Source organism: Cynoglossus semilaevis, chromosome 10, assembly GCF_000523025.1.
Source record: "Cynoglossus semilaevis isolate Cse_v1.0 chromosome 10, Cse_v1.0, whole genome shotgun sequence".
NCBI classification, from domain to species: Eukaryota; Metazoa; Chordata; class Actinopteri; order Pleuronectiformes; family Cynoglossidae; genus Cynoglossus; species Cynoglossus semilaevis.
Genome location: NC_024316.1, coordinates 10,590,941 through 10,612,545, shown reverse-complemented (window position 1 = coordinate 10,612,545; position 21,605 = coordinate 10,590,941). Strand labels below are relative to the sequence as shown.

Here is a 21,605-nt window from a genome sequence, read left to right as displayed (position 1 = left end):
CACAGTCCTGCATGAGTGTCAGATACGTCAGAGTGTGTATGAAAGTAAATGAGGAAAACAACAGATCTTATATATTAAAATGCCCACAGCTGAGATCCACCGGCTGCTGAGAATTAAATGTGGGTGGACATGTAAATTGCATGGCTTTCTCCTTCTTTTTTTCTCCTCAGGGTAAAATTACTTCTCACTGCTCATCACCCCCCAGTATAATAACCTAGTGGATTCTCTCTGCTTAAGGGTTTGGGGGATACCTGTCAATCACAGCAACCCCAAACAGAATATATTTACATAAAGTACAGTGCAACATCTGTTAGTCCCGAAAAACCCACATATTCTTCATATATATATATATATATATATATAAATCATAGGTTTGTTTATTTTTATTTTATTTCACATACCTTTAATCAAACACGGGCCTAACAACTGATGTGAACTGACGTCAGATTAATCAGTTTATAAGGGAATAACAGATCGGTTGAGAAAAGAAAAAAATATGTATATACATTAACAATAATACTTATGCACCTGCCCGTCTCGCTGGTGTTTAAAGGGAGACACCTAGCGGCTATAAATATTTTCTTACTTTGAGTTGATGACAAACAACAAACCATATATTAACCGTTGGTGGATATTTTTTTCCACCAACGGTGGAAACCCTAAAAACAAGGTAAACAGCAATAAAAAAAAATACAGCTATCGTCAAATCACTGACTCAAAGTTGGTGTTAAATTGATTAATTCTGGAAAAGAATATGTCTACAACACCAGGAAAATAAGGATGAATACGATTTTCAAATCACAGACAAAATGTGAAGAAGAACAATAAACCCCGGGGCTTCATTGATTAGCAGGTCAACTGGTGACAGGTTTGAGTACTGAACTAGGGTTGAGTTAAAAAGGGGTAAAGAAGCTCCTGGCCGTGCCACTAGAGGGCGACAACAGACTGATAGACAGGCTTGTGACGAATGGAAACGAAAAAAGACTATACAATTCAATAGGAATTTTTGAAAACATTCATTCAAAATATGTATTTAATATATTTAAGTAAAAAATCAATTTTGGTTATCTCTTACTTTAAAAGAGGTATAAAACGCATGTCACGTTCTAGTTACATCATGGTAATAATATCTTGTATCCGGTCGTATAAGTATGAAACAACACAAACACAAACACACCCAAACATTCCTTGGCACTGGTGAGATTGTGTTCACAGATCGACTGTCCCCATATAAACCAACACAGCTCAGCCTACAGGTTACACCTTGGTATAGTTTTGACAAAGTTGAACCTCTACAATCTTCATCATGATGGGACGTTGGTCTGTCGTTTTTGTGCTGGTTCTAGCTCTCCTGGTCGTTACTGACAAAGCTAATGGCTGTGGAAACGGTAAGGCTGGTTTGACTACAGATGTTGGAGCATTTGATTTATTTATTAATTTAAAAAAAAACCTCTTTGTTTGAGTCTATGATAAAGAACACCGGGATCCACTTTATAACCTGTTTTTGTTTTGTTTTTTGTTGCTTTTTTAAGGTCAGTCTCTGTCATTGAAACTTTTTTTCTTTTCTTTTTTTCAACAAAATGTATTTCTTTTCAGCAAAAAAGGGAGGACAATGTCCAGACCCTTCAGGTTTTGGGATCTGTGTTGAAGCCTGTAGTTCTGACAGTGATTGCACTGGTCATGAAAAGTGCTGCTCCAATGGATGTGGACATGTGTGCATGACACCAGTCAAAGATTAGGTTTGTGTCACCGTGTTAACTATTGACACGATTCCTTTAATATTCACACATCTTGACTGTGTCTATGTTTTTGTTTTTAGCCTCAGTGAACCCACACATCTGCAGAGTTGTGCTGAAATGATGGTGAGGGTCCAAAGAAGCTGAAGAGACAGCATGCAGTGAAGTCTGTACCAACCACACACTGGGCAACAGTTTGTTACAATGAAATAAAGACGTTTGCAAAAAAAGGACATGTTCGTGTGTGTGTGTGTGTGTGTGTGTGTGTGTGTGTGTGTGAGATGCATGTCTCTACTCGTCACTCTGGTTCAACTAGTTTCAAGCTTGAGTAAAAGAAACATTAAACATCAATTCTAACAGGAAAGAAAAACAACTTTGAGATTTTTTGTTTCGAGCACCAAACAACTAGCACTTTTACCATTAATAATAGCACGATGATGATGCTAATTCACATTGGTTTCGGCTGTAAAATCAATCGTAAATAAATAAGGGACAGTCCAATGATGTCACACTGATATTCCGTTTTTTTGTTTGAACAAGATATTCAAGTCTAATAGCTACAAAAACACACACTCAAACCTCCAAACTCTGGTGAGATAGTAACTCTTCTACATTACATTTACTGAGGAGCTCAGTCTACAGGTTGCATGTTACTATACATTTGTCCTAAACTGCAGTTCTGCATTTTTCTCTTCAACATGAATGAATGTTGGTTTATTGTTTTGTCACTGATTTTAGCACTTTTTTTTACAGCATATGCCACTTTTCTTCATGTTGGAGCTCTTGGAGGTAGGCCTGGTTTGACTTTGATGTGGAACTTCTGTGAGGTTTATATGGTCATAGCATCAACCTGGGTTAAAGACCATGCTGGTCGTTGTTGAACTCTATGTCTATTTGGTTGGTTATATGTGTTTTTTTACAGTGTAATCAATTTAACATTTATGTATAAACCCAGCATGTGTTTCTTACTGGAAAATAACTAAGAGTTTCTAGTCCAGTCTCCCCACTGAGGTATTAACACGAGAGTCCGTGTGCTGACTACTGCTGCAGAAACAGAGGGGAACTGTGTCTTCTTCCACATAATTATGATTATTATTATTATGTCCTATCACTGTTGTCATGACCTACAGAGACAGCAGGGTTGGCTTTTCATCCTCACAAAGGAGAGAGGTCAGGTTTTCAGGAGCAACAAAAGATCGAGAGAGGAAGAGAGAGGAAGAGAGAGGAAGAGGAAAAGAATGACAGTAAGTCCAGTCATTTCACCAACAGGAAGTCACAGCGTATTTACAGTAAATGTGGACACAATGTCATGCAGTAAAAAGATTGTATTACAGTACACGTCTTTGTGTTATGATCGTTTAGTCACTGCTTACTGACCCAAAGAGAACAGTGACCCTAGAGCTTTGAGATTTCAAGTGTCTCACACAACGTAGGCCCATTCACATAGGACAGTGTCATGACAAAAGCACATTGAGACCTTGAGCGGGCCAGCAGAGGGCAACCACAGAAAGGACCAAACAACTAGCACTAGCACAAAGAAAAACAATTGGAACTATTTCTGAGAAACTCACCCTGCCCTAGAATGTCTTATCAATTTTTCAATTAGGTGTTTGTGGAACACGTGGCTTTTGTGTCACATCTGACTCATCCCAAAATAAACAAAACAATCAACTTCCAACCTAGACCAGGCCAAGATCACTCCGTCCTCAAACCTTTGAGGTTTACCCAAAACACCAATCATATCAGTGGAATAATGTCACACGTGTCTTACTTCATCACACAGATACTACTCCCATATTTTTGAGTGTTCTTTTTTTTTTATTGATCTTTTTTTCCAGAACATTTTTAGCCGCCAATCTCTTGTCCTTCTACTGTGATAAAGACGAGTTCTTATCGCAGTAGAAGAGTAAATGAGCGAGTTCTTATCGCAGTAGAAGAGTAAACTGTTCTCTTCTACAGCTGGTCCGTACTTTGTGTTTTGTACCAAATGATCTCTATGTTTATGTTTTTGACACCAGAGCAGTCTGTAGCTGTGGGAGAGAAAAACACACCAACTCACCAAACACACAGTCTATGTGGTGTTCTACGCTAACACCGACCTTCATCTGGAATGTTCTTAGGCTTTTCTCCAAAGTCTTGAAAATGGTCCAAAAAGTTGCACAATCTGGTGACAAAACCAAACAAAAACTGAAGAGCATGCAAACATTTGATTGGCTGATAGTGTCACATGGGGCAGTGGTCTGGCTGTAAGCAGAGAAGACGTGTTTTTATGTTTCCCCCAAAGTGACAACAGACAAAACACGCAGAACTTTAAACCAGTTGCATTCTCTCACAATCCAGGGATGAAAAATTATTTCGCAGGGCTCAATTTTGATGCATGGGGAAGAAGAGTAAACCCTGAACAAGAATTATTCACACCTATGGTCGACAGATGTTAGAGTGAACAATAACAGAACCCTGCGTGGTTTCTGGCTGTTGAAGGAAACAAGGACAAGGAGGAGATTCAAGAAGACGGACAGAACAAGCAAACTCTGAAGAAACTAGGAATAAAACCGGCAAACTAGTGTATTTCTTGCTAACAATTTCAGCCACTGTGCGTCTTCCACACGGTTGCGAGCATTTAATTTCAGCAGCTGATACAGACACGAAAAAACATTTGCACCAAATAAAAAAACCCAGCAGCAGTGAGGCCTTGACCGCAAATAAAGGAAGACAACAGGAGTTCAGAGTTGGTTTGAATTGCAACAGAAATATTTGTGGTATTAACAAATCTATCCTAATTAAAAAATAAATAAAAAGCAATTAAGGACACCAATTACGTTCAACACAAAGTCATAACCGCCAGTAAAATAATTACAACTTCTGCCAATTTTTCTAGGTCAGAATGAATAGACCTGACCACAGTTTTGTCTCACGGATGTTAATGATAAACGATATGCCCCCCCCCACACACACACACAAAAGGGGAACTCCTACACACGGAAAAACCTATGTCCCTGGTGTGGACACGTAACTCTACAGGCACACGGACCCTGCGTCAGTTCCCTGCACTGCTCAGCTTTCAGGCTGTCGGCCAGTGCTGCTATAAAAGTGTGCAGAAGAGTTGAGTTCCATGTTTGTGTTTTCAACAGGTCAATATGGAGAGACACTGGTCCGTGGTCTGTGTCCTGGTTGTAGCACTGTGTGCATACCTGCACTTCGACACAGCTTCTGCAGATGAAGCCGACGGCTGTTCGACAGGTAGGGCTGTTTGGACAGAGACTGAGAGTTGTTGGTGTTTTTTTTTTTTGTTTAAAATCTTACTTTTATCAGAAAACTTGATTTGGCCTCAAACACTGACATAAAGTCCATAGAAAACAAGCCTGTAATTTCTACTAAAAAATAAACAAATTAAAGCCATGTTTCCATGTTCTTCTTTTCCCTCAGCAAAGCCAGGAAGATGCCCCCGCCGAAAGTGGGGGGCAGGTTTATGTGCAGAGTTTTGCCAAACAGACAGTGACTGCCCTAATGAGCAGAAATGCTGCTCTAATGGCTGTGGACATCAGTGCATGGAACCCAACGCAGGTTAGTCAGTGGTCTGTGGTAGTTTTACAGTTGCTAGTTCAATGAACATGAATGTGACGACTGCTTGTTTTTGTTCTGGTCCTGCAGTGAAGCACGGACGCTGCCCTAAACCCCAGAGAACCCACATGTGTGCAGAGTTCTGCGTTCACGACGGTCAGTGTCCAGAAAAACAGAAGTGCTGCAGAACCACCTGTGGAAAAGCCTGCACTGACCCCAAGTGACCAGAGCCGATCTTCTTTAACTTCATCTGTGCACACATTAGAAAAAGTCTTTGGATCAAGTTTCCTCACAGTTACCTTTAAGCGCAAATATACATCTCTATATACTCTCTTTTAAAGTGTATTTTAAAGGCATTGAAGGCACTTTATACTTGCTTGTATTTAAATAAATGGACATTTTTTCAGCCGTCACAAGTCTCCAGTCCCATCAGGTCTATTTCATGAGATTTTTCAGGTCACAGCCGTGCTGTCATAACAACTGAGCCGAGTGCCAAGAACTGTTGGTTCAAACTGCCCAAACAGATGCGGTCAAACGTTTCCTGGTGCCTGTTTTTGGATTAAATGACTAGTTACACTAGACTAAAAAAATGTGTTAAATAAAGTGAACATTGTTTGCAGTTGACCAGACAGAACATCACTTGTAGGGAATGCTGCATTTTTTCCCTTTTGTTATTGTTCTACACTGTTGCCAAAATACACAGGGACAAAAAACAAAATCTGACCTGCCAAACACAGAAGCCACTGTTTGTTTTCTATAGACCTTCCAGAAGTAGGACACACACTGAGCGGAGATTTATACAGGCTCATATCCACCCCGGGGTGGACCATCATATCTCTAAGACACTCGAAGTATTCAAAACATTTTTGTCATGTTTATTGAAAGGTGAAAAGTTTTGCTACACAGAGAGAGAGAGAGAGAGAGAGAGAAAAGCTTTCAATATTCGAGGAACTTTCAGACATTAAAGTTCTCGGATCGCTTTCACACCTTCATGGTCTGAAAAGGGGGAAAAAAGTTAAGATCCATGACCTCCATTCATTAGCATGAACATTAGCGACATTCAAGCATGCGTCAAAAAATGAGTGCAACATAATATCTGATGAGACGGCTGTTCATAGTACCGACAAAGCAGTGTTTCTAATACTTTATATATGACGTTCTTTCTTTGACTTGTTGTTAAAAACCAAAGACGGACGTAATCTTCGACTGCACTTGGACCTTCATGACATCACTAAAAAATCTGAAGAAGAGTTTATAGTTTCAGGGCTTTTTCCAACAAAGAATCAGTTGTGAGATCATTGATCCAATTTAAGAAAAGAAAAGCAGGTGATGAACCATCGAAACCATCCAGGAAGAAGAAGTTTGTCAGTCGGCATGTTTGATCCTGCACTGTTAAAGTCTGACAATAGAAAACACGGCACTGACCCTTGAAAACAAATGAAAAAGTCCATCAACAGGCGGTGTGTTCTTTCTTCTGGTCAGTCGGGAAGCAGCCTTACCAAAACATTAGTTCAACACTCGCTTTCACCCACCCAACTCCCCCCACCCACCCCCAACACTCCTCTGTGACACGATATCATGGAGGAGGAATAGAGTTTGAACTATGCATAAGAAACAATAAATAAAAACAGTGCTGCAGTCACCTCTGCCACATTCTCCACAGTTCAGTTCCTTCAGCTTCTGACACAAACAGAACTCCAAACTTATTTGTCCTGCAGCCTTTTCTTTATGTCCAAAGAACTTATTGAGAAAAGAAAACCTTGACGTTGACCCTTGGTATAGTCAACAATCATACCAGTGCACTGTATTTCTCCCTGAATATCACTTTTTACTAGTGTTTTTGCCAAAAAGTATAAAATACTTTTTTTTTTTTTTAAAAAAAGGAGAGCCCACCGGTGTTAATGCCAGGCCTCAGAGAGGCGGAACGCCCCGCATTCTACGAATAATATTGGCTAACCTCTTTGCCAAACCTGGGCTGGGCTCCTCTATCTGGAAGGTGCGGGTCAGGAGGTTGTAGAGGGAGCCGTAGCCCACAGCCACCACGGTGCAGGTCAGACAGATGACGTTGTAAGGCATGCTGAAGTCTGGAGTGGGCAGGTTGACCAGCAGGGGTTCTGTGTAGACTCGCACAAAGTAGCTGGACTCCTCCTTACAAGGGAAACTGCAGGAAGACATAAATTATAATGACTCAAACTTCTAGTCCTACCAGATTCTTACATTAAATGACCTTTCATTAAAGCTGAGTCACGACTCGGTACTTACAAAGTGCTGAAAAGCGGGCGTTGCCAGGTGCTGTTTGTATCCAATGCAACAAGACTTGGCACCAGAGAACTAATGACTGATGACCTACATGTTTAAGAAAATAATTTGATATAATAAGAAAAAAAACCCAACGTGACACAATGTCAATGTCAATGGATTCAGTTTAGTAATGTCACAAACGTACCCAACATAGAAGCCATGATTGGGGTCAGGGGTGTATTCAGTCCACTTCAACAAAGCCCTCTCAAACTCTACAGTGACTTCAGTGACAGAGTTGGGAGGGAGTTGAACCAGCATCTCCAGCAGGTGGGGCCTCACCCTGTCTTTAGATGGCTGATAGTGAATGTAGCCTAAAACAGAGCAAGAAGAAACAAACAAACAAACAAAAACATCAATAATAAATATGATAAAAATAAAGTAGTCTTTACCCACAATCCTGTGTCACTAATGTTATTACATACGGTCACCGCTATTTTGCAAATGAGAAAAAAAGTCTGGCTCTTGCAAGCCCAAAAATATTTTTGTTGAATCATGAGTGTAGCTTAATTTCAAATATTTGTCTAAAATGCTTACATTTTGTTATTTGATACATGCAGATGTTTTTATAGATGTGGATATTACTTAAAGTATAATTTTCTATATATTAAAAACCCAAGAAATCTGCATTTCTGACCTATTTGGTCCATTTTGTTTAGAATTTTTCTCAGTCAAAATTCTGATTTGTTGTCCGTTTACTCACAATTCTGATAAAAACTGTAACAATTATTTTCCTTTTACTCTACAGGCTTTGATCTCATCAGACCTCTTCTTCAACTGACAAAAATATAAATAGGTGTAAAAGATATTCTTGTTGAGTCATGTTAAAAAATAATTTCTCATTATGACCTAATCATGTCTTTTTGCAATCTTGATTTTCACTGGTTGAAATCTTTTGCAACAATGTGTACCATGTATGCCACCTTGTGGTAGAACACAATACCCTCAATGAAGTTACACACATTTTTATGCCTGACATATCAAATTAAGTTTTCTAACGGGATGAAGTTTATTACAGTAATGTTTTCAAGGCTTCTCCCATGATTAAAGTATTTCTGAAATTAATCACATTATATTTTACATTTTATATCCAATAATTCCACCCATCATTCTGTCCTATTAAAAATGGAAACTTGTAATAGTTAAACAGCTTTTTTTCTGCACAAGATTATTTTTTTTATTTGTTCGATAAATGACATGTAAATGATAAATGATAAATCCTTAAGTGACTCACTGGGTTTGTTGTCCTTTCCTTTGCTGGTGACGGTGAGGGTGTGGATGTACATGCGGAGATACCACGGCACTGAATCCAGCAACAGCACGGGAAACGACCTGTACGGGTGGTTGTTGTACATCAGCGTGTGAATCTCTCCTGTCTGCAGCCCGTAACCAGCCACGTAGCGCTCCGCATGGAGCAGAGGCCTCAGCATGTCCCCTGAAGAAGAGACCACAGGTTAGAGGACCTACTTATGGCTGATTACTAACACAACAGAACTATGTTTGACAACAAACGCCTCCTGCTGTTTAAATCAAGTGTTGTCAGTGATTGTAGCACATTTCTCTCCTTGACTTTGTTCAAAAACGTCTTAAAATAACCAGGTTTGTCCCTCACATTTGACAAACGACTGTTACATAATCAACGCCTCCAGGAACAAATGGGTACAATGTCACATGCTGTTGTTCTCACTCACCTTCACTGGACTTCCAGCGCATCAGCACGTTGAGGGAGCGCACGGTGCCAAAAGTGATTTGTTGGGTCAGATCGTAGACAGAGAAAGTCCGCCTGTCCCCGAGCACTACAGCCTGGCTCAGCAGGGCAGTGGCTGGGCTCAGCTCAAACTGCTCCCCCTGCAAAATGACAGTGTCAAGAAAATGTCTTCAGCGATTTGCCTACAGCCAGTGTTACAGGAAAACAACCTGGTGAAGAGCGTTTAATAAGGAAATCAAACCTCAGGGTTGTCTGTGACGTCGATGTAAATTTTACTGGTGGAAGCCAACGGACAAGCTTCTGTCAGGGTGCGAGAGAACATCTTGAACAGAGACCACTCTGAAAAATCAAACAGCTTCAGTAAATCACAACAGGACGGAACATCCACAGTTCTTAAACACTGGGCTTATTTACTTTAGTTCAACAAGCCAACAAGAACGCTCTCTTTTTTCTCCTCACCTCTCTTGCCCTGTCCAGAGTTGTGCAGGTCAAAGACCACATTGAGGGTCTGTCGTAGCTCCCAGGATGCAGTTTTACACTGCCAGTCCTGACACACAGGTCTTATGTGCACAGCCTGAGAATAAAAACTGCTGTGGAAGAGCTTCTCAGACTTTAACAGGACAGCAAGACCAGCCTGCAAAGAACAAAAAGAAAGTTTGAGCAATCTCACGTGTGTGTGTGTGTGTGTGTGTAATTAACAGATGTCCATCGTCTCCCTGCGTTCCACACTCACCTTAGTTCCACATGGCAGCAGTTTCTTCCAGGGCGTCAAATTCTCTGTGCAGACTATCTCTCGTGGAAGAGTGGCATAGCGAAGGAAGCGATGATCTGTCACTGAAAACAAAAAACATGATTCATTCCAATGACAAATCAATACCATGATGAAAAGCTGAGACTGTTGTACACTGACACTGTCATTATTATTATAACTTATTATTAAACTCTCACTCAGCAAGACTAGTTTTTACATCTTACACTACAGATTAAGCTGTTCTGACTTTTAGGAGGAATTTATTTCAATTTTAATGTAGAAACTGTTAAGTCAATTGAGTCATGTTTTAGTGAATGTTGGCAATAAAAGAAATAACATTGATTTGACACATTGGTTACCATCTTTAATGATGGACTTGACAAAGTTAAGTTAGATAAAGAATCTCACTGTACCATTGCCAATGCCCAGTGGTTTGAAGGAAGCAGTGGGTTGAACAGTGTTGGTGGAGTCAATGAAGTTAAGTGAAGCGCAGAAAATACCAGACAGAACGTTTGCCAGCTCCTTCCAGGTCCCATCCACACTGGAAAGAGCAAAAAATGTTATTCTCACATTGAAAAGTAAAACATAATAATAAAAAGCTTTATGTACTATAAGCTTTATGTACTCACTCTGTCACAGTGTCCTGGAACCACACCCAAAGCTCAGCCCCAGGAGGGGAGGACAGAAAGGGCTGCCCCCACTGCATGGTCCTCCAGTAGCCCTGAGTGAAGGAGATGTGTAGCTCTCGCACTGAGAACTTGGAGATGACCTGACCCAGAGACTTAGGGAATAATCCATAGTGGGAAACTACAGAACGGCAAATAATAATGATAATTAAAAAACATTTAATTATTGATAGATGTTTTACTTACATTTCATCTAATTCTGTTCTTCTAAGTTGAACAGGATTTTTGTGATGTTTTATTTTATTAATATTCATAAAAAAATATTAATTAAAAGTAAAGAGAAAAACATAACTTTCAATATTTGCCTTTTAAATGATCAGATATAAACATGAAATTGTTTAAAATATTAAATATTACAATTAAAATATTACACTGATAAAATCTATTTCACTATAATCCCGAATGTAATTTAACACTGAATAAAATAATTTGATCATTCGACTTGTCTGTGCAATGTAAATTATACATGTTTTATATCTTTGACAACTTATGAATTTATAGATGGGTTTTGTTGTCGTATCTGATTACCATTTTTAGATATTTGTGATCAAACGCTGGTGTGGTGCATTGACTTTTTGAGGCAAATCCACAACGATTCAATGGTGAAGGAAAGAAAATATCTTGATTAAATTGATTAAAAATGCCATATTTCGTCGTAATAATAACACAAAAAAAATAACAGACAGACATGTCAATGTATTGAACGAGGCTATTTTACACGAAATACCAGTAGATATGAAATAGGAATACTAAACTGTTTTAAAACAATGTTGGAATCCATCAATGCTACAGCTAACACTTAGCATACCTTTGCGTTCTCTAGTGAAGTCCGTTTGCCACAGGGTGCGGAACTGAAAACTGGCATAAATATCTCCAGAGTGGAGCGGTCTGACAACCAGCTCCTCTTGGAACTCGTCTTTAGGCTTTGGCGTGGATGTTTGGACAACATCTTCAGGGGAAGAATTGTCCTGTTTGCTGACGGCAGCCGCAGCAGAAGTCGCCTCTTCAACCTCAGTCGCTTCCCATTGCCTCTGCTCTACCGCGAGCTGCTCAGTTGTTTGTGCCACTGATTTGGTGTCTGTTGGTTTACTGTCCGCTGCAGCTGCTCGGTGACTACCGAGTGGAATTGTTTCTTGAGTCCATGTGACGGTTAACACTGACAAGGCACAAAGAATGAACAGCGGAGGCAGGAATCCGCACCTGTGCGCTGCCATCTTTGTCTGGGTGTAAGAGCGCTTCCGCGTCGTGTCGTCACAACACGTTCAGCCAATCGGCTGCTTCCATATGTCCTCGACATCCGATTTTAAAGCAGAAGACATTATGTCAAACATTTGAGATAAAAATCGTATCACAAAATTGTAAAACTTCCTCAATTGTTTACTAAGTGTTTTATTTGATTGTTTTTCAAGAATGTTATATTTTGTGACGTTAAAGGTTTTGGATTTTTAATATCTTACTATTATTATTATTATTATTAGTAGTAGTAGTAGTAGTAGTAGTAGTAGTAGTAGTAGTAGTAGAAGTAGTAGTAGTGGTTCTAGTAGTTAGTAGTAGTAGCAATAATAGCAGTAGTAGCCCTTTTTCTTTTGTCTTAATTATCTTTTGTTTTGTATCAATGCATTTACTGCTGTGTTCACTAATTACTCACTAACTAAGTCACGTGGTACGTGCTGTGGTGCAACAAAATTAAGCAGTTCTTCCAAATAACATTTTGTAAACTTAGTGAGTTTTTGGAATGATTTTATGTCTGTATGCACGATTTAAAAAATCTTTTTATAGCACTTATGAAAGTATTTGCTTTCTATATAGGCACTTAGTGTTTATCAAAACTTAAATCTACTTATGTCAATATTGTGCTCTTTTATAATGCATACATAAACACACATCCATATATATACATATATACTGTGTATATATATATATATATATACTCTATATATATACTGTGTGTATATATATTTGTATATACACACATATATACTGTGTGTGTATATATATGTGAGTGATTTAGCTGGAGGGCCGGGCATCAAAGGGGGGATATCACGTCACCCCTCCCACATTCCCCCTTCATCATCGCGTATAGTCCAGACACACGCGCGCGCGCACACTCACTCACACACATACACACACACACATTTTCTGCTCAGCCATGGCTCCCTGCTAGATGCTGAACGCGGCTGTTGTCAGAGCAAATCAAATCTGCACTACCGCTCGCTGCTCTCCCCTCCTGACCTTGCCTGCCTCCGGTTTGGGTGTTTTCTAAATATTGTATTCAGGATTCCTGCGCTGTCTTTCCTCTCCATGGCTACATCGGATGGACTAGACGGCTGTCTGCAGCGAGGCAGATCTCAAAGTGACCCGAATATTCTCACCGAACCGGGTATCGATTTGGCTGAGGGCGCAGGTAAGAAACACTCAGCATTATCGCGACATTAACGTGCAAATATGCGTTGTGTTTGAATTCTGCGGTTGTGTGTGTGTTTTTTTAATCGCATCCTCTCCTCTCTTCTGTGCTCGAATGGGGATATCAGCACACTAAGGGATAATTACCGCATATGTTTCCATCCTTGGACGCAAAAATAAATAAATAAATAAATACACACTGTGACTAAATCGTATTGGTGCTAATTGAAAATTAATGTGCCATATCTGCGTCTATGGTAATAACGATGGTCGGGTGTCCAATCTTCAGATCGGTGCGTTATAAAGAGACGCCTGTAGCCCACTGGGGATGTTATGGCTGCAAGCAGTATTTGGGGAACAGCGTGGGGGCCGTTTAATATAATATTATTGACTAGTGCATCACTTACAGTGGGCTATCTGTTGCCTTTCTGCACAGTGATGCTACCCGGTCAGCCTCGCTGCCATCTGCATGCATGTGTGGTCCATGATGCCTGTGGTTTTCTCCATCGCCCTCTTTGAGCTGCGGACTCATTGATTACTGTTATTTTGGTGTGATGCATTTGGGGGGAAAGGACATCTCATTATAAATGCTCATGGACTCTGTGTATATTGACATACATACCATGTTGTGATCAATGACTGGACGTCCACGTGATGGAGGCTCTAGGGGTGGAGAACACCCCCCGTCCCCCCGTCCCCCCTTCTCCCAGATTCAGCAGAGCCATGCACATGCAGGAACTTGATTCACTGATTCATTGATCCTGCAGGTGTGCTTCCTTAAATGCAACTCTTGTTGATCTGCCTTCCTTCCTCTCCACTCAGTTAGTTATCCCTCTGCATATGGAATAATGAATTGATCTTCCATTAATAAACAGACAACACCAGGGAGCAGTCATGTTCTGCTCTCCTCCAGTCAGCTCCTACCAACAGACCTCATGTGAGGGAGAAATACAGCAACTGTTACAGCAAATATTTGCTGTAATTCTACATCACTCTTCAGTTTCCAATGTAATGCATCTTCACTACAAATACACGGCACGGTATTTTTACGTAAGTACATCTATTTATGGTTGTGCTGCGTGGGCTTGGAAAGAGTCATGGCTTACTCCCACACATGGTGAGTTTTACACACATGAATATTACTGCACTGAATGATTCAGAAAAAAAACAAGCCATTCACCTTTCATCTGGTCTCTAATAAGGAACATTTTTTACAGGTGTGACTTTTGGAATCACACCTGTCTTTACTCATCAGGTGCCTCCAGCTGATTTTAAATGGACTCGTGCTGAACTCTCACCCCTCCCATGGATGATTTAATTCACACTTGGGTGAATGTGATAATGTCACACACGGGTCTTTTGACACACCTGAATAAACAACGCTGAAGCCGTGCTGGTGATGAGAGCTGAAGCACCAAAACACTGGAGCATGTGCAGAAGTGTGTTTGTGTCCACAGTGCAAATGGACAGACAGCAAATACAGTCACTGTCACTGTCAGTGTCTGGTGTCCCAAAGTACACAACCGCACCCACCCCTACTCCGTGTGTATGTGTGTGTGGATCATCGCTGCTGGTGTCTGGGACAAGGGCCTTTACTAAAGGATTATTTTGGCAAAGTCTGCCTTTCTCCCTCGGCACACTGGCTCTTGCAGCTGCAGAGACTGGCACTGTTTTCATCTACAGGCACAACATTGGAGAGACCACACTGTAGAGTCTGCAGCAACAGATGACTGTCACATAGAGTCAAAGAAATGTGTTGTTTTTTATGAATATTATAAATAAACAAAGAGATTGTGAAGGGGAGAGCCGTGCATGTATGACTCAGTCTCACTGACCAACAAGTGAACGCTTCCTCAGAAAGCCACAAATCACATCTCACTGTTTAATGTTGGTTATCAGAGCCAGAGCAGTGATGGAAAATGACAAACAATGATTGACAAGGATACTTACTGACAGAGACACAGCGTAGCACAACAACAACATTAAAACTGTTTGTCAGGTGTCGGACCAGGATTTCTAACATTCAGATTATATTTCTAGTTTTTCCATCCAAAACAAACAGTACATTTTAGGGGGTGACGTGACTTGACAGTGACCCTGAAAGTGTCATCCAGATAAGTGAGCTGGAGTCACACAAACAATAAGAAAGCTGTACAGAGTTCTGTTGCCATGTCTACAACAACTCTGTATTTTTTGTCTTTTACCTTGTTACTTTTGCTATTTACTATTTTTTTTAAAGCATTTGTCATTGTGACACAGCACACAACAAAATGTGACCTGTGCATTTTACCCATCACCAAAGTGAGCAGGGTGCAGCAGTGTGTGGGGACAGTGCCTTGCTCAGAGCACCTCAGTGGCACCTGAACCTGAAACCTTCCAGACCCAAGTCTGCTTATTTAACTACCAAGCCACTATTGCCCCTTAAAACTATAAGAACATATAAGTTCAGATTCACATTCCGCTGAGGCACGGACGGGGTTCGAACCCGTGATCTTCGGTTTACGAGACCGACACCTTACCACTTGGCCACCGCGCCCTCTTCAGCAGAGGCTCATTTGGCATGTGAAAGAAATGTGGAGTGAAGTCTAGTGATTGACTATTTTGATATTGTTATCAACTTTGTGTGTTTCTGCTTCCTGTGTTCTGAAATGAAAGTGGTGAAAAACTTGGACTCAAATTTGATCACATTGTAGTTCTTGAACCTGGACTAACTGTTTCTGACACTGACAGTGTTAGCAGCAGCAGCAAGTCAAAGCAAGTGCACAGGAGTCCAGCTGCAGAGAGAGCAACCAGTAAATGACATAAATATTTCATAAAAATCATCCACAAAAGAATAATAATAAAAAACATAGCATTTAGGAGATTAAAACAGTTATTACAGCAACAACAAATTAGATTCTGGTTAGATTAGATTGTTAATCCAGTTGTTACAGGAGCTGCTGCAACAGAGAAGCTCCTGTTTTTATTGTTATACCACAATCTAGAAGCACGTGCATCCAGTCAGTGCGTGTTCTACAATATTTGTAGATACTTTCAAGCGTGATCAGCTGACTCCCGGGTCACTTTCTGAAACTGGTGGGCGGCGGCAGCAGAGTTTCTCTTGTTGCAGCTGACACTTTGCACAAGCTGCAGATTTACTGGCATATATAAAGGTTGGTTTAGTAACGTACATTAAGTAACAGGTGCAGCCATATAAAAACTTGTTTAGTCAGTTTGTGCAGATGAGCTACCTTTACATTCTCCTGCCATTAAAACGTCACTTCCACTCAATCTTCCACTCAGTCACTGCAGATTGTCAGCCAAGGTAATGGTGTGGAGAGGACACCTTGAAGCTTTCTGCAGACAGGAAGCAGGTCTGGGGAGGAGGGGGGGGGGTATTAAAGGTGGGGGGCAGATGCTATGGCTGCTTTCCATGAGACAGTTCACCTGTCCTAACAAAGACAAACAGGGCTGGTGAGGACTGGGACAGTCTGATAGGGACGGTTCAGATCACACACTGTCACTTATTAAAACGCATGGACAGAATGAAGTGTACTGTATAGCCAATAATTCCACTGTCCATCCACTTACTGCTGTAAGACACAGTCAGTGCACATGTTGTCACTGTCACACACTGCAGGAACAAGTTTATGTTTCAGTGAAGAAACTTCAACTTAAAATATTAACTCTTCTAAAAACCACCGCAGAAGATCACGCAAAGTAACGATTAAAATCCACTGTGATCCTCAGTGATGGGGTGTTTTTTTTGCATTTTCCTTTTTTATAGATAAATAATTCCATCATTACAGATAAAAAACGATAAAAACAAATATAACAACCTTTCATATTTGACTCTCTGTTCCTGCAATATCACGATAATTACGATAATTCATGATTAAATTACAATAATGATTAATCATAATTAATGAATAATTAATCCACAGCCACCCTGTGATTAATCTGATAAAATTGTAATCATTTGAAATCCAAACAAATAACCCCTTACCAAGGTTAGATGAAATATTTTCCGACGTGGTCTGACCTGATTTATTATTTTAAATGTATTTCATTATCATATTCCTATCAATTTTGCCACCGTGTTAGCAAAAAAATGACACTTTTCTCTTCTCTTTGTTTGAATTCAGGACACATTTTTCTTCTTTAGAGAGGGTAAATGTAGGGACAGCATCCCTGGAGCTCACAGTAATGAGTCACTTTGCCCATGGCAACTTCAGGATTGGGAATCTTTTACTCCCATGGCAGCTTAAACCTGTGTCCATTTATACCTTAATGTCTTACCAGCGGCACCTACTGATCAAATGCTCCTTCACTCACATTCTCTCCAGCCGTCAGTCTCACTGATACCTGGATAATCCCCTCAGATCCGGCATCCTGAAATTCTCTGAGGGTAGCAGGTTTTAAGTGAACCCCCCCCACCCCCCCACCGTACAAACAAGGAGATATTTCAAACCCTGTGGAAGCTGATATCAGTCCATGGCGATGAGTCACCCCAAACTGGAGCCATGTTTTCTGAGAATGCACAGGCTTTAACGGGTGAATATGGGAAGATTTGAGTCAGCGGGTCTTACGTAATGTGGTGCCCATATAGTGTTTATTTAAAAATGTGAGAATTAACAATGTACACAGATTGGTGTTGATTGAATGTAAAGTGTGTGTTAGACTTGTGGACTCAGGAGAATATCACCTCCTGTTCAGGGAAAGCTGAAAGACCTGGGCCGGAATAACTGAGAAAATGTTTCTAAACAAATGTGGGGTGCGTGGGGTATTTGGTCGCTATCCTAGGAGGGTAAATATATACATTTATTTATTTTGCTTATTTCTGGAAAGAATTCAAACCCCCCCCCCCCCCCCCTGTCTGCCTCTTGAGAAGTTCCACCTTTGTCCCGTGCCTCCTGCTCAGGTGGTGGACAGGTCTCTCCTGTGATGGAACCACTGCCTTCATAGAAAATGATTTTGTGTTGCATTTTTGCTGTTCTCTTCCCTGACCTTTTGTGGAGGCTTTGGATTTTCTCTGCCAAGTTCCCCGCAGAACACCTCCTGTAGTTTCACTCACTGCCTTCTGGTCTACCTCACAAGAGGCTGCTCTCATCCTGAGAGTTTGTCCTTCAACTTTGATCTCCAGTTTGGTCTGGATGTGTCGCTACTTGTTCCCATTCAGTGATTTTTCCTGACAGGTCTGTTGTCAGGCTGTCTAACCAAACTTCTGTGTTCTGTTCCTGACATGTCTTTATTTGGTCTATTTGGTCTATTTGGAGCCATGATTTGTGTTGGGAGGGTTCACTTTTCCTGATTTTAGTTCTGAAATGTCCGTAGATTTCCTTGGTTTCTTTGTTTTTATTGTCTTATTGTCAAATATATTTTTCTCTATATATAGCGTTGAGTGCTTGAATTTTTTATTATTATGCATATCTTTTAGCACAGATATGACAACACACTATGAGTGTTTTGTGCCTTTGACCTGTCCACTAATCACTCCTGGCTGGTTTTGTCATTTTTGTATTTTTAATTTTCTTTTTTAGCAGTTCCTTTTCATTTCTAATTTCCTTCGGCATATCAGATCCACTTTGATTTTCACCCAAACTATGAAATTCAAGAGCTTCACAAGTGATTCCTGATTAGACTGAAAGGAGTTTGAACGGCGTGTTGAGTTTTTTCTTCAGCTGACGACGTGCACATCACCACTGTGAATCTCTGGGCTTTGCTTCAGTTTTCTACAGTTTCAGCAGTCACACAGAAACGTACACACACACACACGTGAGGCCACATAAACAAAAACAAGACGATGGTTTCATGATGAATGGTCCAGATATACAGATGCTTGATTTGCTCTTCAGAGAGCCACCTGCACCAACACCGTGCTCAGCCAAATGAATGTTTACTCACTGTTCTCCACTGCGTAGGTGTAGAATAATAACTCATTCATGGCTGGTTCGATAGAATAATCACAAAAATATATATGTAACATTTTCCATTTTCTACATATAGAAAGCTATATTAAACTCCTCTCTGTCACTGAAGGGTGTCTTTTAAAATCTGATTTATTTTTTAATTTCTGAAGAAATATTTAGGAATACATGTGAAACTTTGGTTGTTGGTTATTATTTACGGTCATAATCTTGGAATTTAATGTTAATGCAGGCCAGGGTCACATGACTGTGTTTAATGTTGAAGATGCTTCATGATGTGACAGTTAGTTCAGATTTGAGGAAACCTCAGACTGTTTTACTCTGACATCCAGCCTCAATACAACATTTAAATAGACAGTGACACTATGCTGTTTCACCGCAGACGCTACTATTAGCAAACAAGCTACCATGTCCCTGGGGGAGGACAAAAACAACACCAGAGAATGCGATAGTGGTATATATTTTGTTCTAATATTGTAAAGTGACAGTTTTTCCAGACTCTTTTGGCTCGTGTGCTGCTGCTGCTGCTGTAGGAGTCTAACTTTGTCGCTTCAGCAAACAAGCTGTCAGCAGAGCAGGAAAAGGCCATTTCTGACAGAATGACAAGACTCCTACAGCAGGAAGACTTGGTGTGTGGGTGATCGGGAGCCTGACTAAGTAGATCTCTGAGACGATTTCAAAGATCTAACTAGGCACTGTATGATGTCTGTAGGACAACTGTGTCCTGCACCCACTGTTGTGTCGCATTTTTGCTCTCAATCCGATGAGCAGTGAATGGGGAAAAAACGGGATCTAGGCGCCTTCTGGAGCTCTGGAGCTCCACTGTCTTACAGCAGGCTGTGGGACTGGAGCAGAGAAATGACAGCCACAACAAGAGAGATGTGGAAGCAGATCACAGATCTGACAGCCATTTGTTTCTGCGGCTGTTGTTTGCCTGTGTACATTCACAGGTCTTCGCTGTGTGCAGCCATGTGCACGGTGAACTGCAGGAGAAGCGGCGGTTTTGTGCAGACACATGCAGAAAAACAGATATTCTAGAAGCCGACTGCCAGGCAGCCGAGCCACAGACAGACAGACAGACAGGGCATGAAGACCACAGCAGCCTCAAACACCTCGCACACACACTAATGTAAAGACCACACACTTAGCCTCTGAAGGCTGAGGTTAAACAGAGATCAGGAAGTTGCACACATAATGGCGAGAAGGGTAAAAGAGGCGAGAGAGCAGCTCCCCTGGGCATCGATGTGGGAGATATACCTGACAGGACAGTGGGGGGTGAGGGTGTGAGGGGGGAGAAAGGGGGCCAAAGCAGAGGAGTTGAGACTTAAATGGAAAAGGAGGAGGAAGTGAGGAGAAAAGGAGGTGAGAATGCAGCAGTGGCTGAAGGAAAGCCAAGAAGATGTCTTAACGCCGAGCGGCCATGTTGAGATGATGAATGGTCTATAGGAGGCCATTAAAGAGGTAGTGGCTGTGTGGGTCTGATCTGGAAAGCCTCCACTTCAACTCAAGTACCTCGCCAGTTTTCCACTGATCCAGTGTAAACCTTTAAGTGGTAGTTAAATTAAAAATACACCCCACACTTCTCTTCTTTCCCATAATTCCCAGTCTTTGGTAACTGTGATGGTCCTGTATCGACCATAGACAGACAGAGACGTGTGAATATTCACCACAACAATCCAAATTTGGATCTGTGTCTGGACGTCCATACGTCCAGACACACCAGCAAAGGCCCCATGTTTTTCACCAGTGACAGTGTGACAGACAGACGGTCTGTCAGCAGTACTCACAGCTAACAGACTGAGGGCGGATCGAACGCTAACACATCTTTCCTACAAGCCGTCAAGTAAATAAAATAGAAGCAGCAGAATATATCACAGCCACAGAAGTAGTGCTGTAAAGTCTACATTTATTCTAAAGCCTTCGTCTCTCCATCGCACTCATCACGTGCATAATTCAACATGTTACCTCGCTTAATGCAGGAATGGGAGCAGTGTGACTGAGACATGTTGTGCTGGTGTTGGACAGTTCACGTGTGACAGAAAGGCACAGAGAAAATGATGAAGAGAAAAACAGATCAACAACAGAAAAACGGTTTAAAGAGAGGCTGTGGGGATGGGTTTTCAACTGTCAACCCGGCCGGCTCACAGGGACAGAGAAATCGTATCAGAAGGCAGTGAAGGATCAGTCAGTCTGGACAGTTTACCAGTCCATCACAGGACAAACCTCCATTCACACTTACATCTACACCATGGTGAATGTAGTGTGAACAACTGACCTAACTTGCATGTGTTTTCTGTTGAAGGAAGTCACAGTACAATTTACTTACTCATCTCCTTCACAGACAGTATAATCCAACAACAAACTATTTACAAACAGCACTGCCCACTAACATTGAACAGATTATCAAACAGTTTTGAATGTGAATCTTAATTCAGCGCAATCTTGAATATTTCATAGATACAGTACATGTGTACCCGCACTATCAAGAGTACAATATGTGTAGAAGTTCCATAAGTTTAATCCTGGTTAATACCAGCAACGACTCCATTTGAAAGA

General features: G+C 41.0%; 3 protein-coding genes, 1 long non-coding RNA gene and 1 other non-coding gene across 5 annotated transcripts in view; 3 read left to right on the top strand and 2 right to left on the bottom strand.

The window, feature by feature from the left end:
* The first annotated feature begins 408 nt into the window (after positions 1-408).
* On the top strand, positions 409-1,971 carry LOC103384974 (uncharacterized). Its single transcript, XR_522171.3, has 3 exons — positions 409-1,388; positions 1,597-1,739; positions 1,820-1,971. It is a non-coding gene; the product is annotated as an uncharacterized LOC103384974 (long non-coding RNA).
* A 2,835-nt stretch (positions 1,972-4,806) lies between these two features.
* wfdc2 (WAP four-disulfide core domain 2) lies at positions 4,807-5,716 on the top strand. The gene is made up of 3 exons (XM_008318704.3): positions 4,807-4,976; positions 5,163-5,300; positions 5,388-5,716. The coding sequence occupies exons 1-3, from the start codon at positions 4,874-4,876 to the stop codon at positions 5,519-5,521; spliced, it is 375 nt and encodes a 124-aa protein (XP_008316926.1). The 5' UTR covers positions 4,807-4,873; the 3' UTR covers positions 5,522-5,716.
* Positions 5,717-6,146: 430 nt separating this feature from the next.
* Positions 6,147-12,116, bottom strand: pigt (phosphatidylinositol glycan anchor biosynthesis, class T). Its single transcript, XM_008318703.3, has 11 exons — positions 11,549-12,116; positions 10,684-10,861; positions 10,468-10,595; positions 10,037-10,137; positions 9,763-9,937; positions 9,545-9,642; positions 9,287-9,443; positions 8,830-9,030; positions 7,744-7,909; positions 7,560-7,643; positions 6,147-7,458 (listed from the first exon to the last, which is right to left on the bottom strand). Exons 1-11 carry the CDS (start codon positions 11,952-11,954, stop codon positions 7,209-7,211), a joined length of 1,944 nt encoding a protein of 647 aa, XP_008316925.1. The 5' UTR covers positions 11,955-12,116; the 3' UTR covers positions 6,147-7,208.
* Positions 12,117-12,764: 648 nt separating this feature from the next.
* phactr3a (phosphatase and actin regulator 3a) overlaps positions 12,765-21,605 on the top strand; it is a 29,420-nt gene continuing 20,579 nt past the window's right edge. The window contains exon 1 of the mRNA XM_025059191.1: positions 12,765-13,144. Coding sequence (XP_024914959.1) covers positions 13,042-13,144 — 103 coding nt within the window. The 5' untranslated portion in view covers positions 12,765-13,041. The remainder of the gene's footprint in view (positions 13,145-21,605) is intronic.
* Positions 15,608-15,679, bottom strand: trnat-cgu (transfer RNA threonine (anticodon CGU)). The gene has a single exon. It is a non-coding gene; the product is annotated as a tRNA-Thr (tRNA).

Coding starts and splice junctions, on each gene's coding strand:
- wfdc2 (XM_008318704.3), top strand. CDS start 4,874: ATGGAGAGACACTGGTCCGTGGTCTGTGTCCTGGTTGTAGCACTGTGT. Junction 4,977..5,162: donor AGCCGACGGCTGTTCGACAG/GTAGGGCTGTTT, acceptor CTTTTCCCTCAG/CAAAGCCAGGAAGATGCCCC. Junction 5,301..5,387: donor GTGCATGGAACCCAACGCAG/GTTAGTCAGTGG, acceptor CTGGTCCTGCAG/TGAAGCACGGACGCTGCCCT.
- pigt (XM_008318703.3), bottom strand. CDS start 11,954: ATGGCAGCGCACAGGTGCGGATTCCTGCCTCCGCTGTTCATTCTTTGT. Junction 9,938..10,036: donor TGCTGCCATGTGGAACTAAG/GTGAGTGTGGAA, acceptor TGTTCTTTGCAG/GCTGGTCTTGCTGTCCTGTT. Junction 9,031..9,286: donor GCGCTGGAAGTCCAGTGAAG/GTGAGTGAGAAC, acceptor TCTCTTCTTCAG/GGGACATGCTGAGGCCTCTG.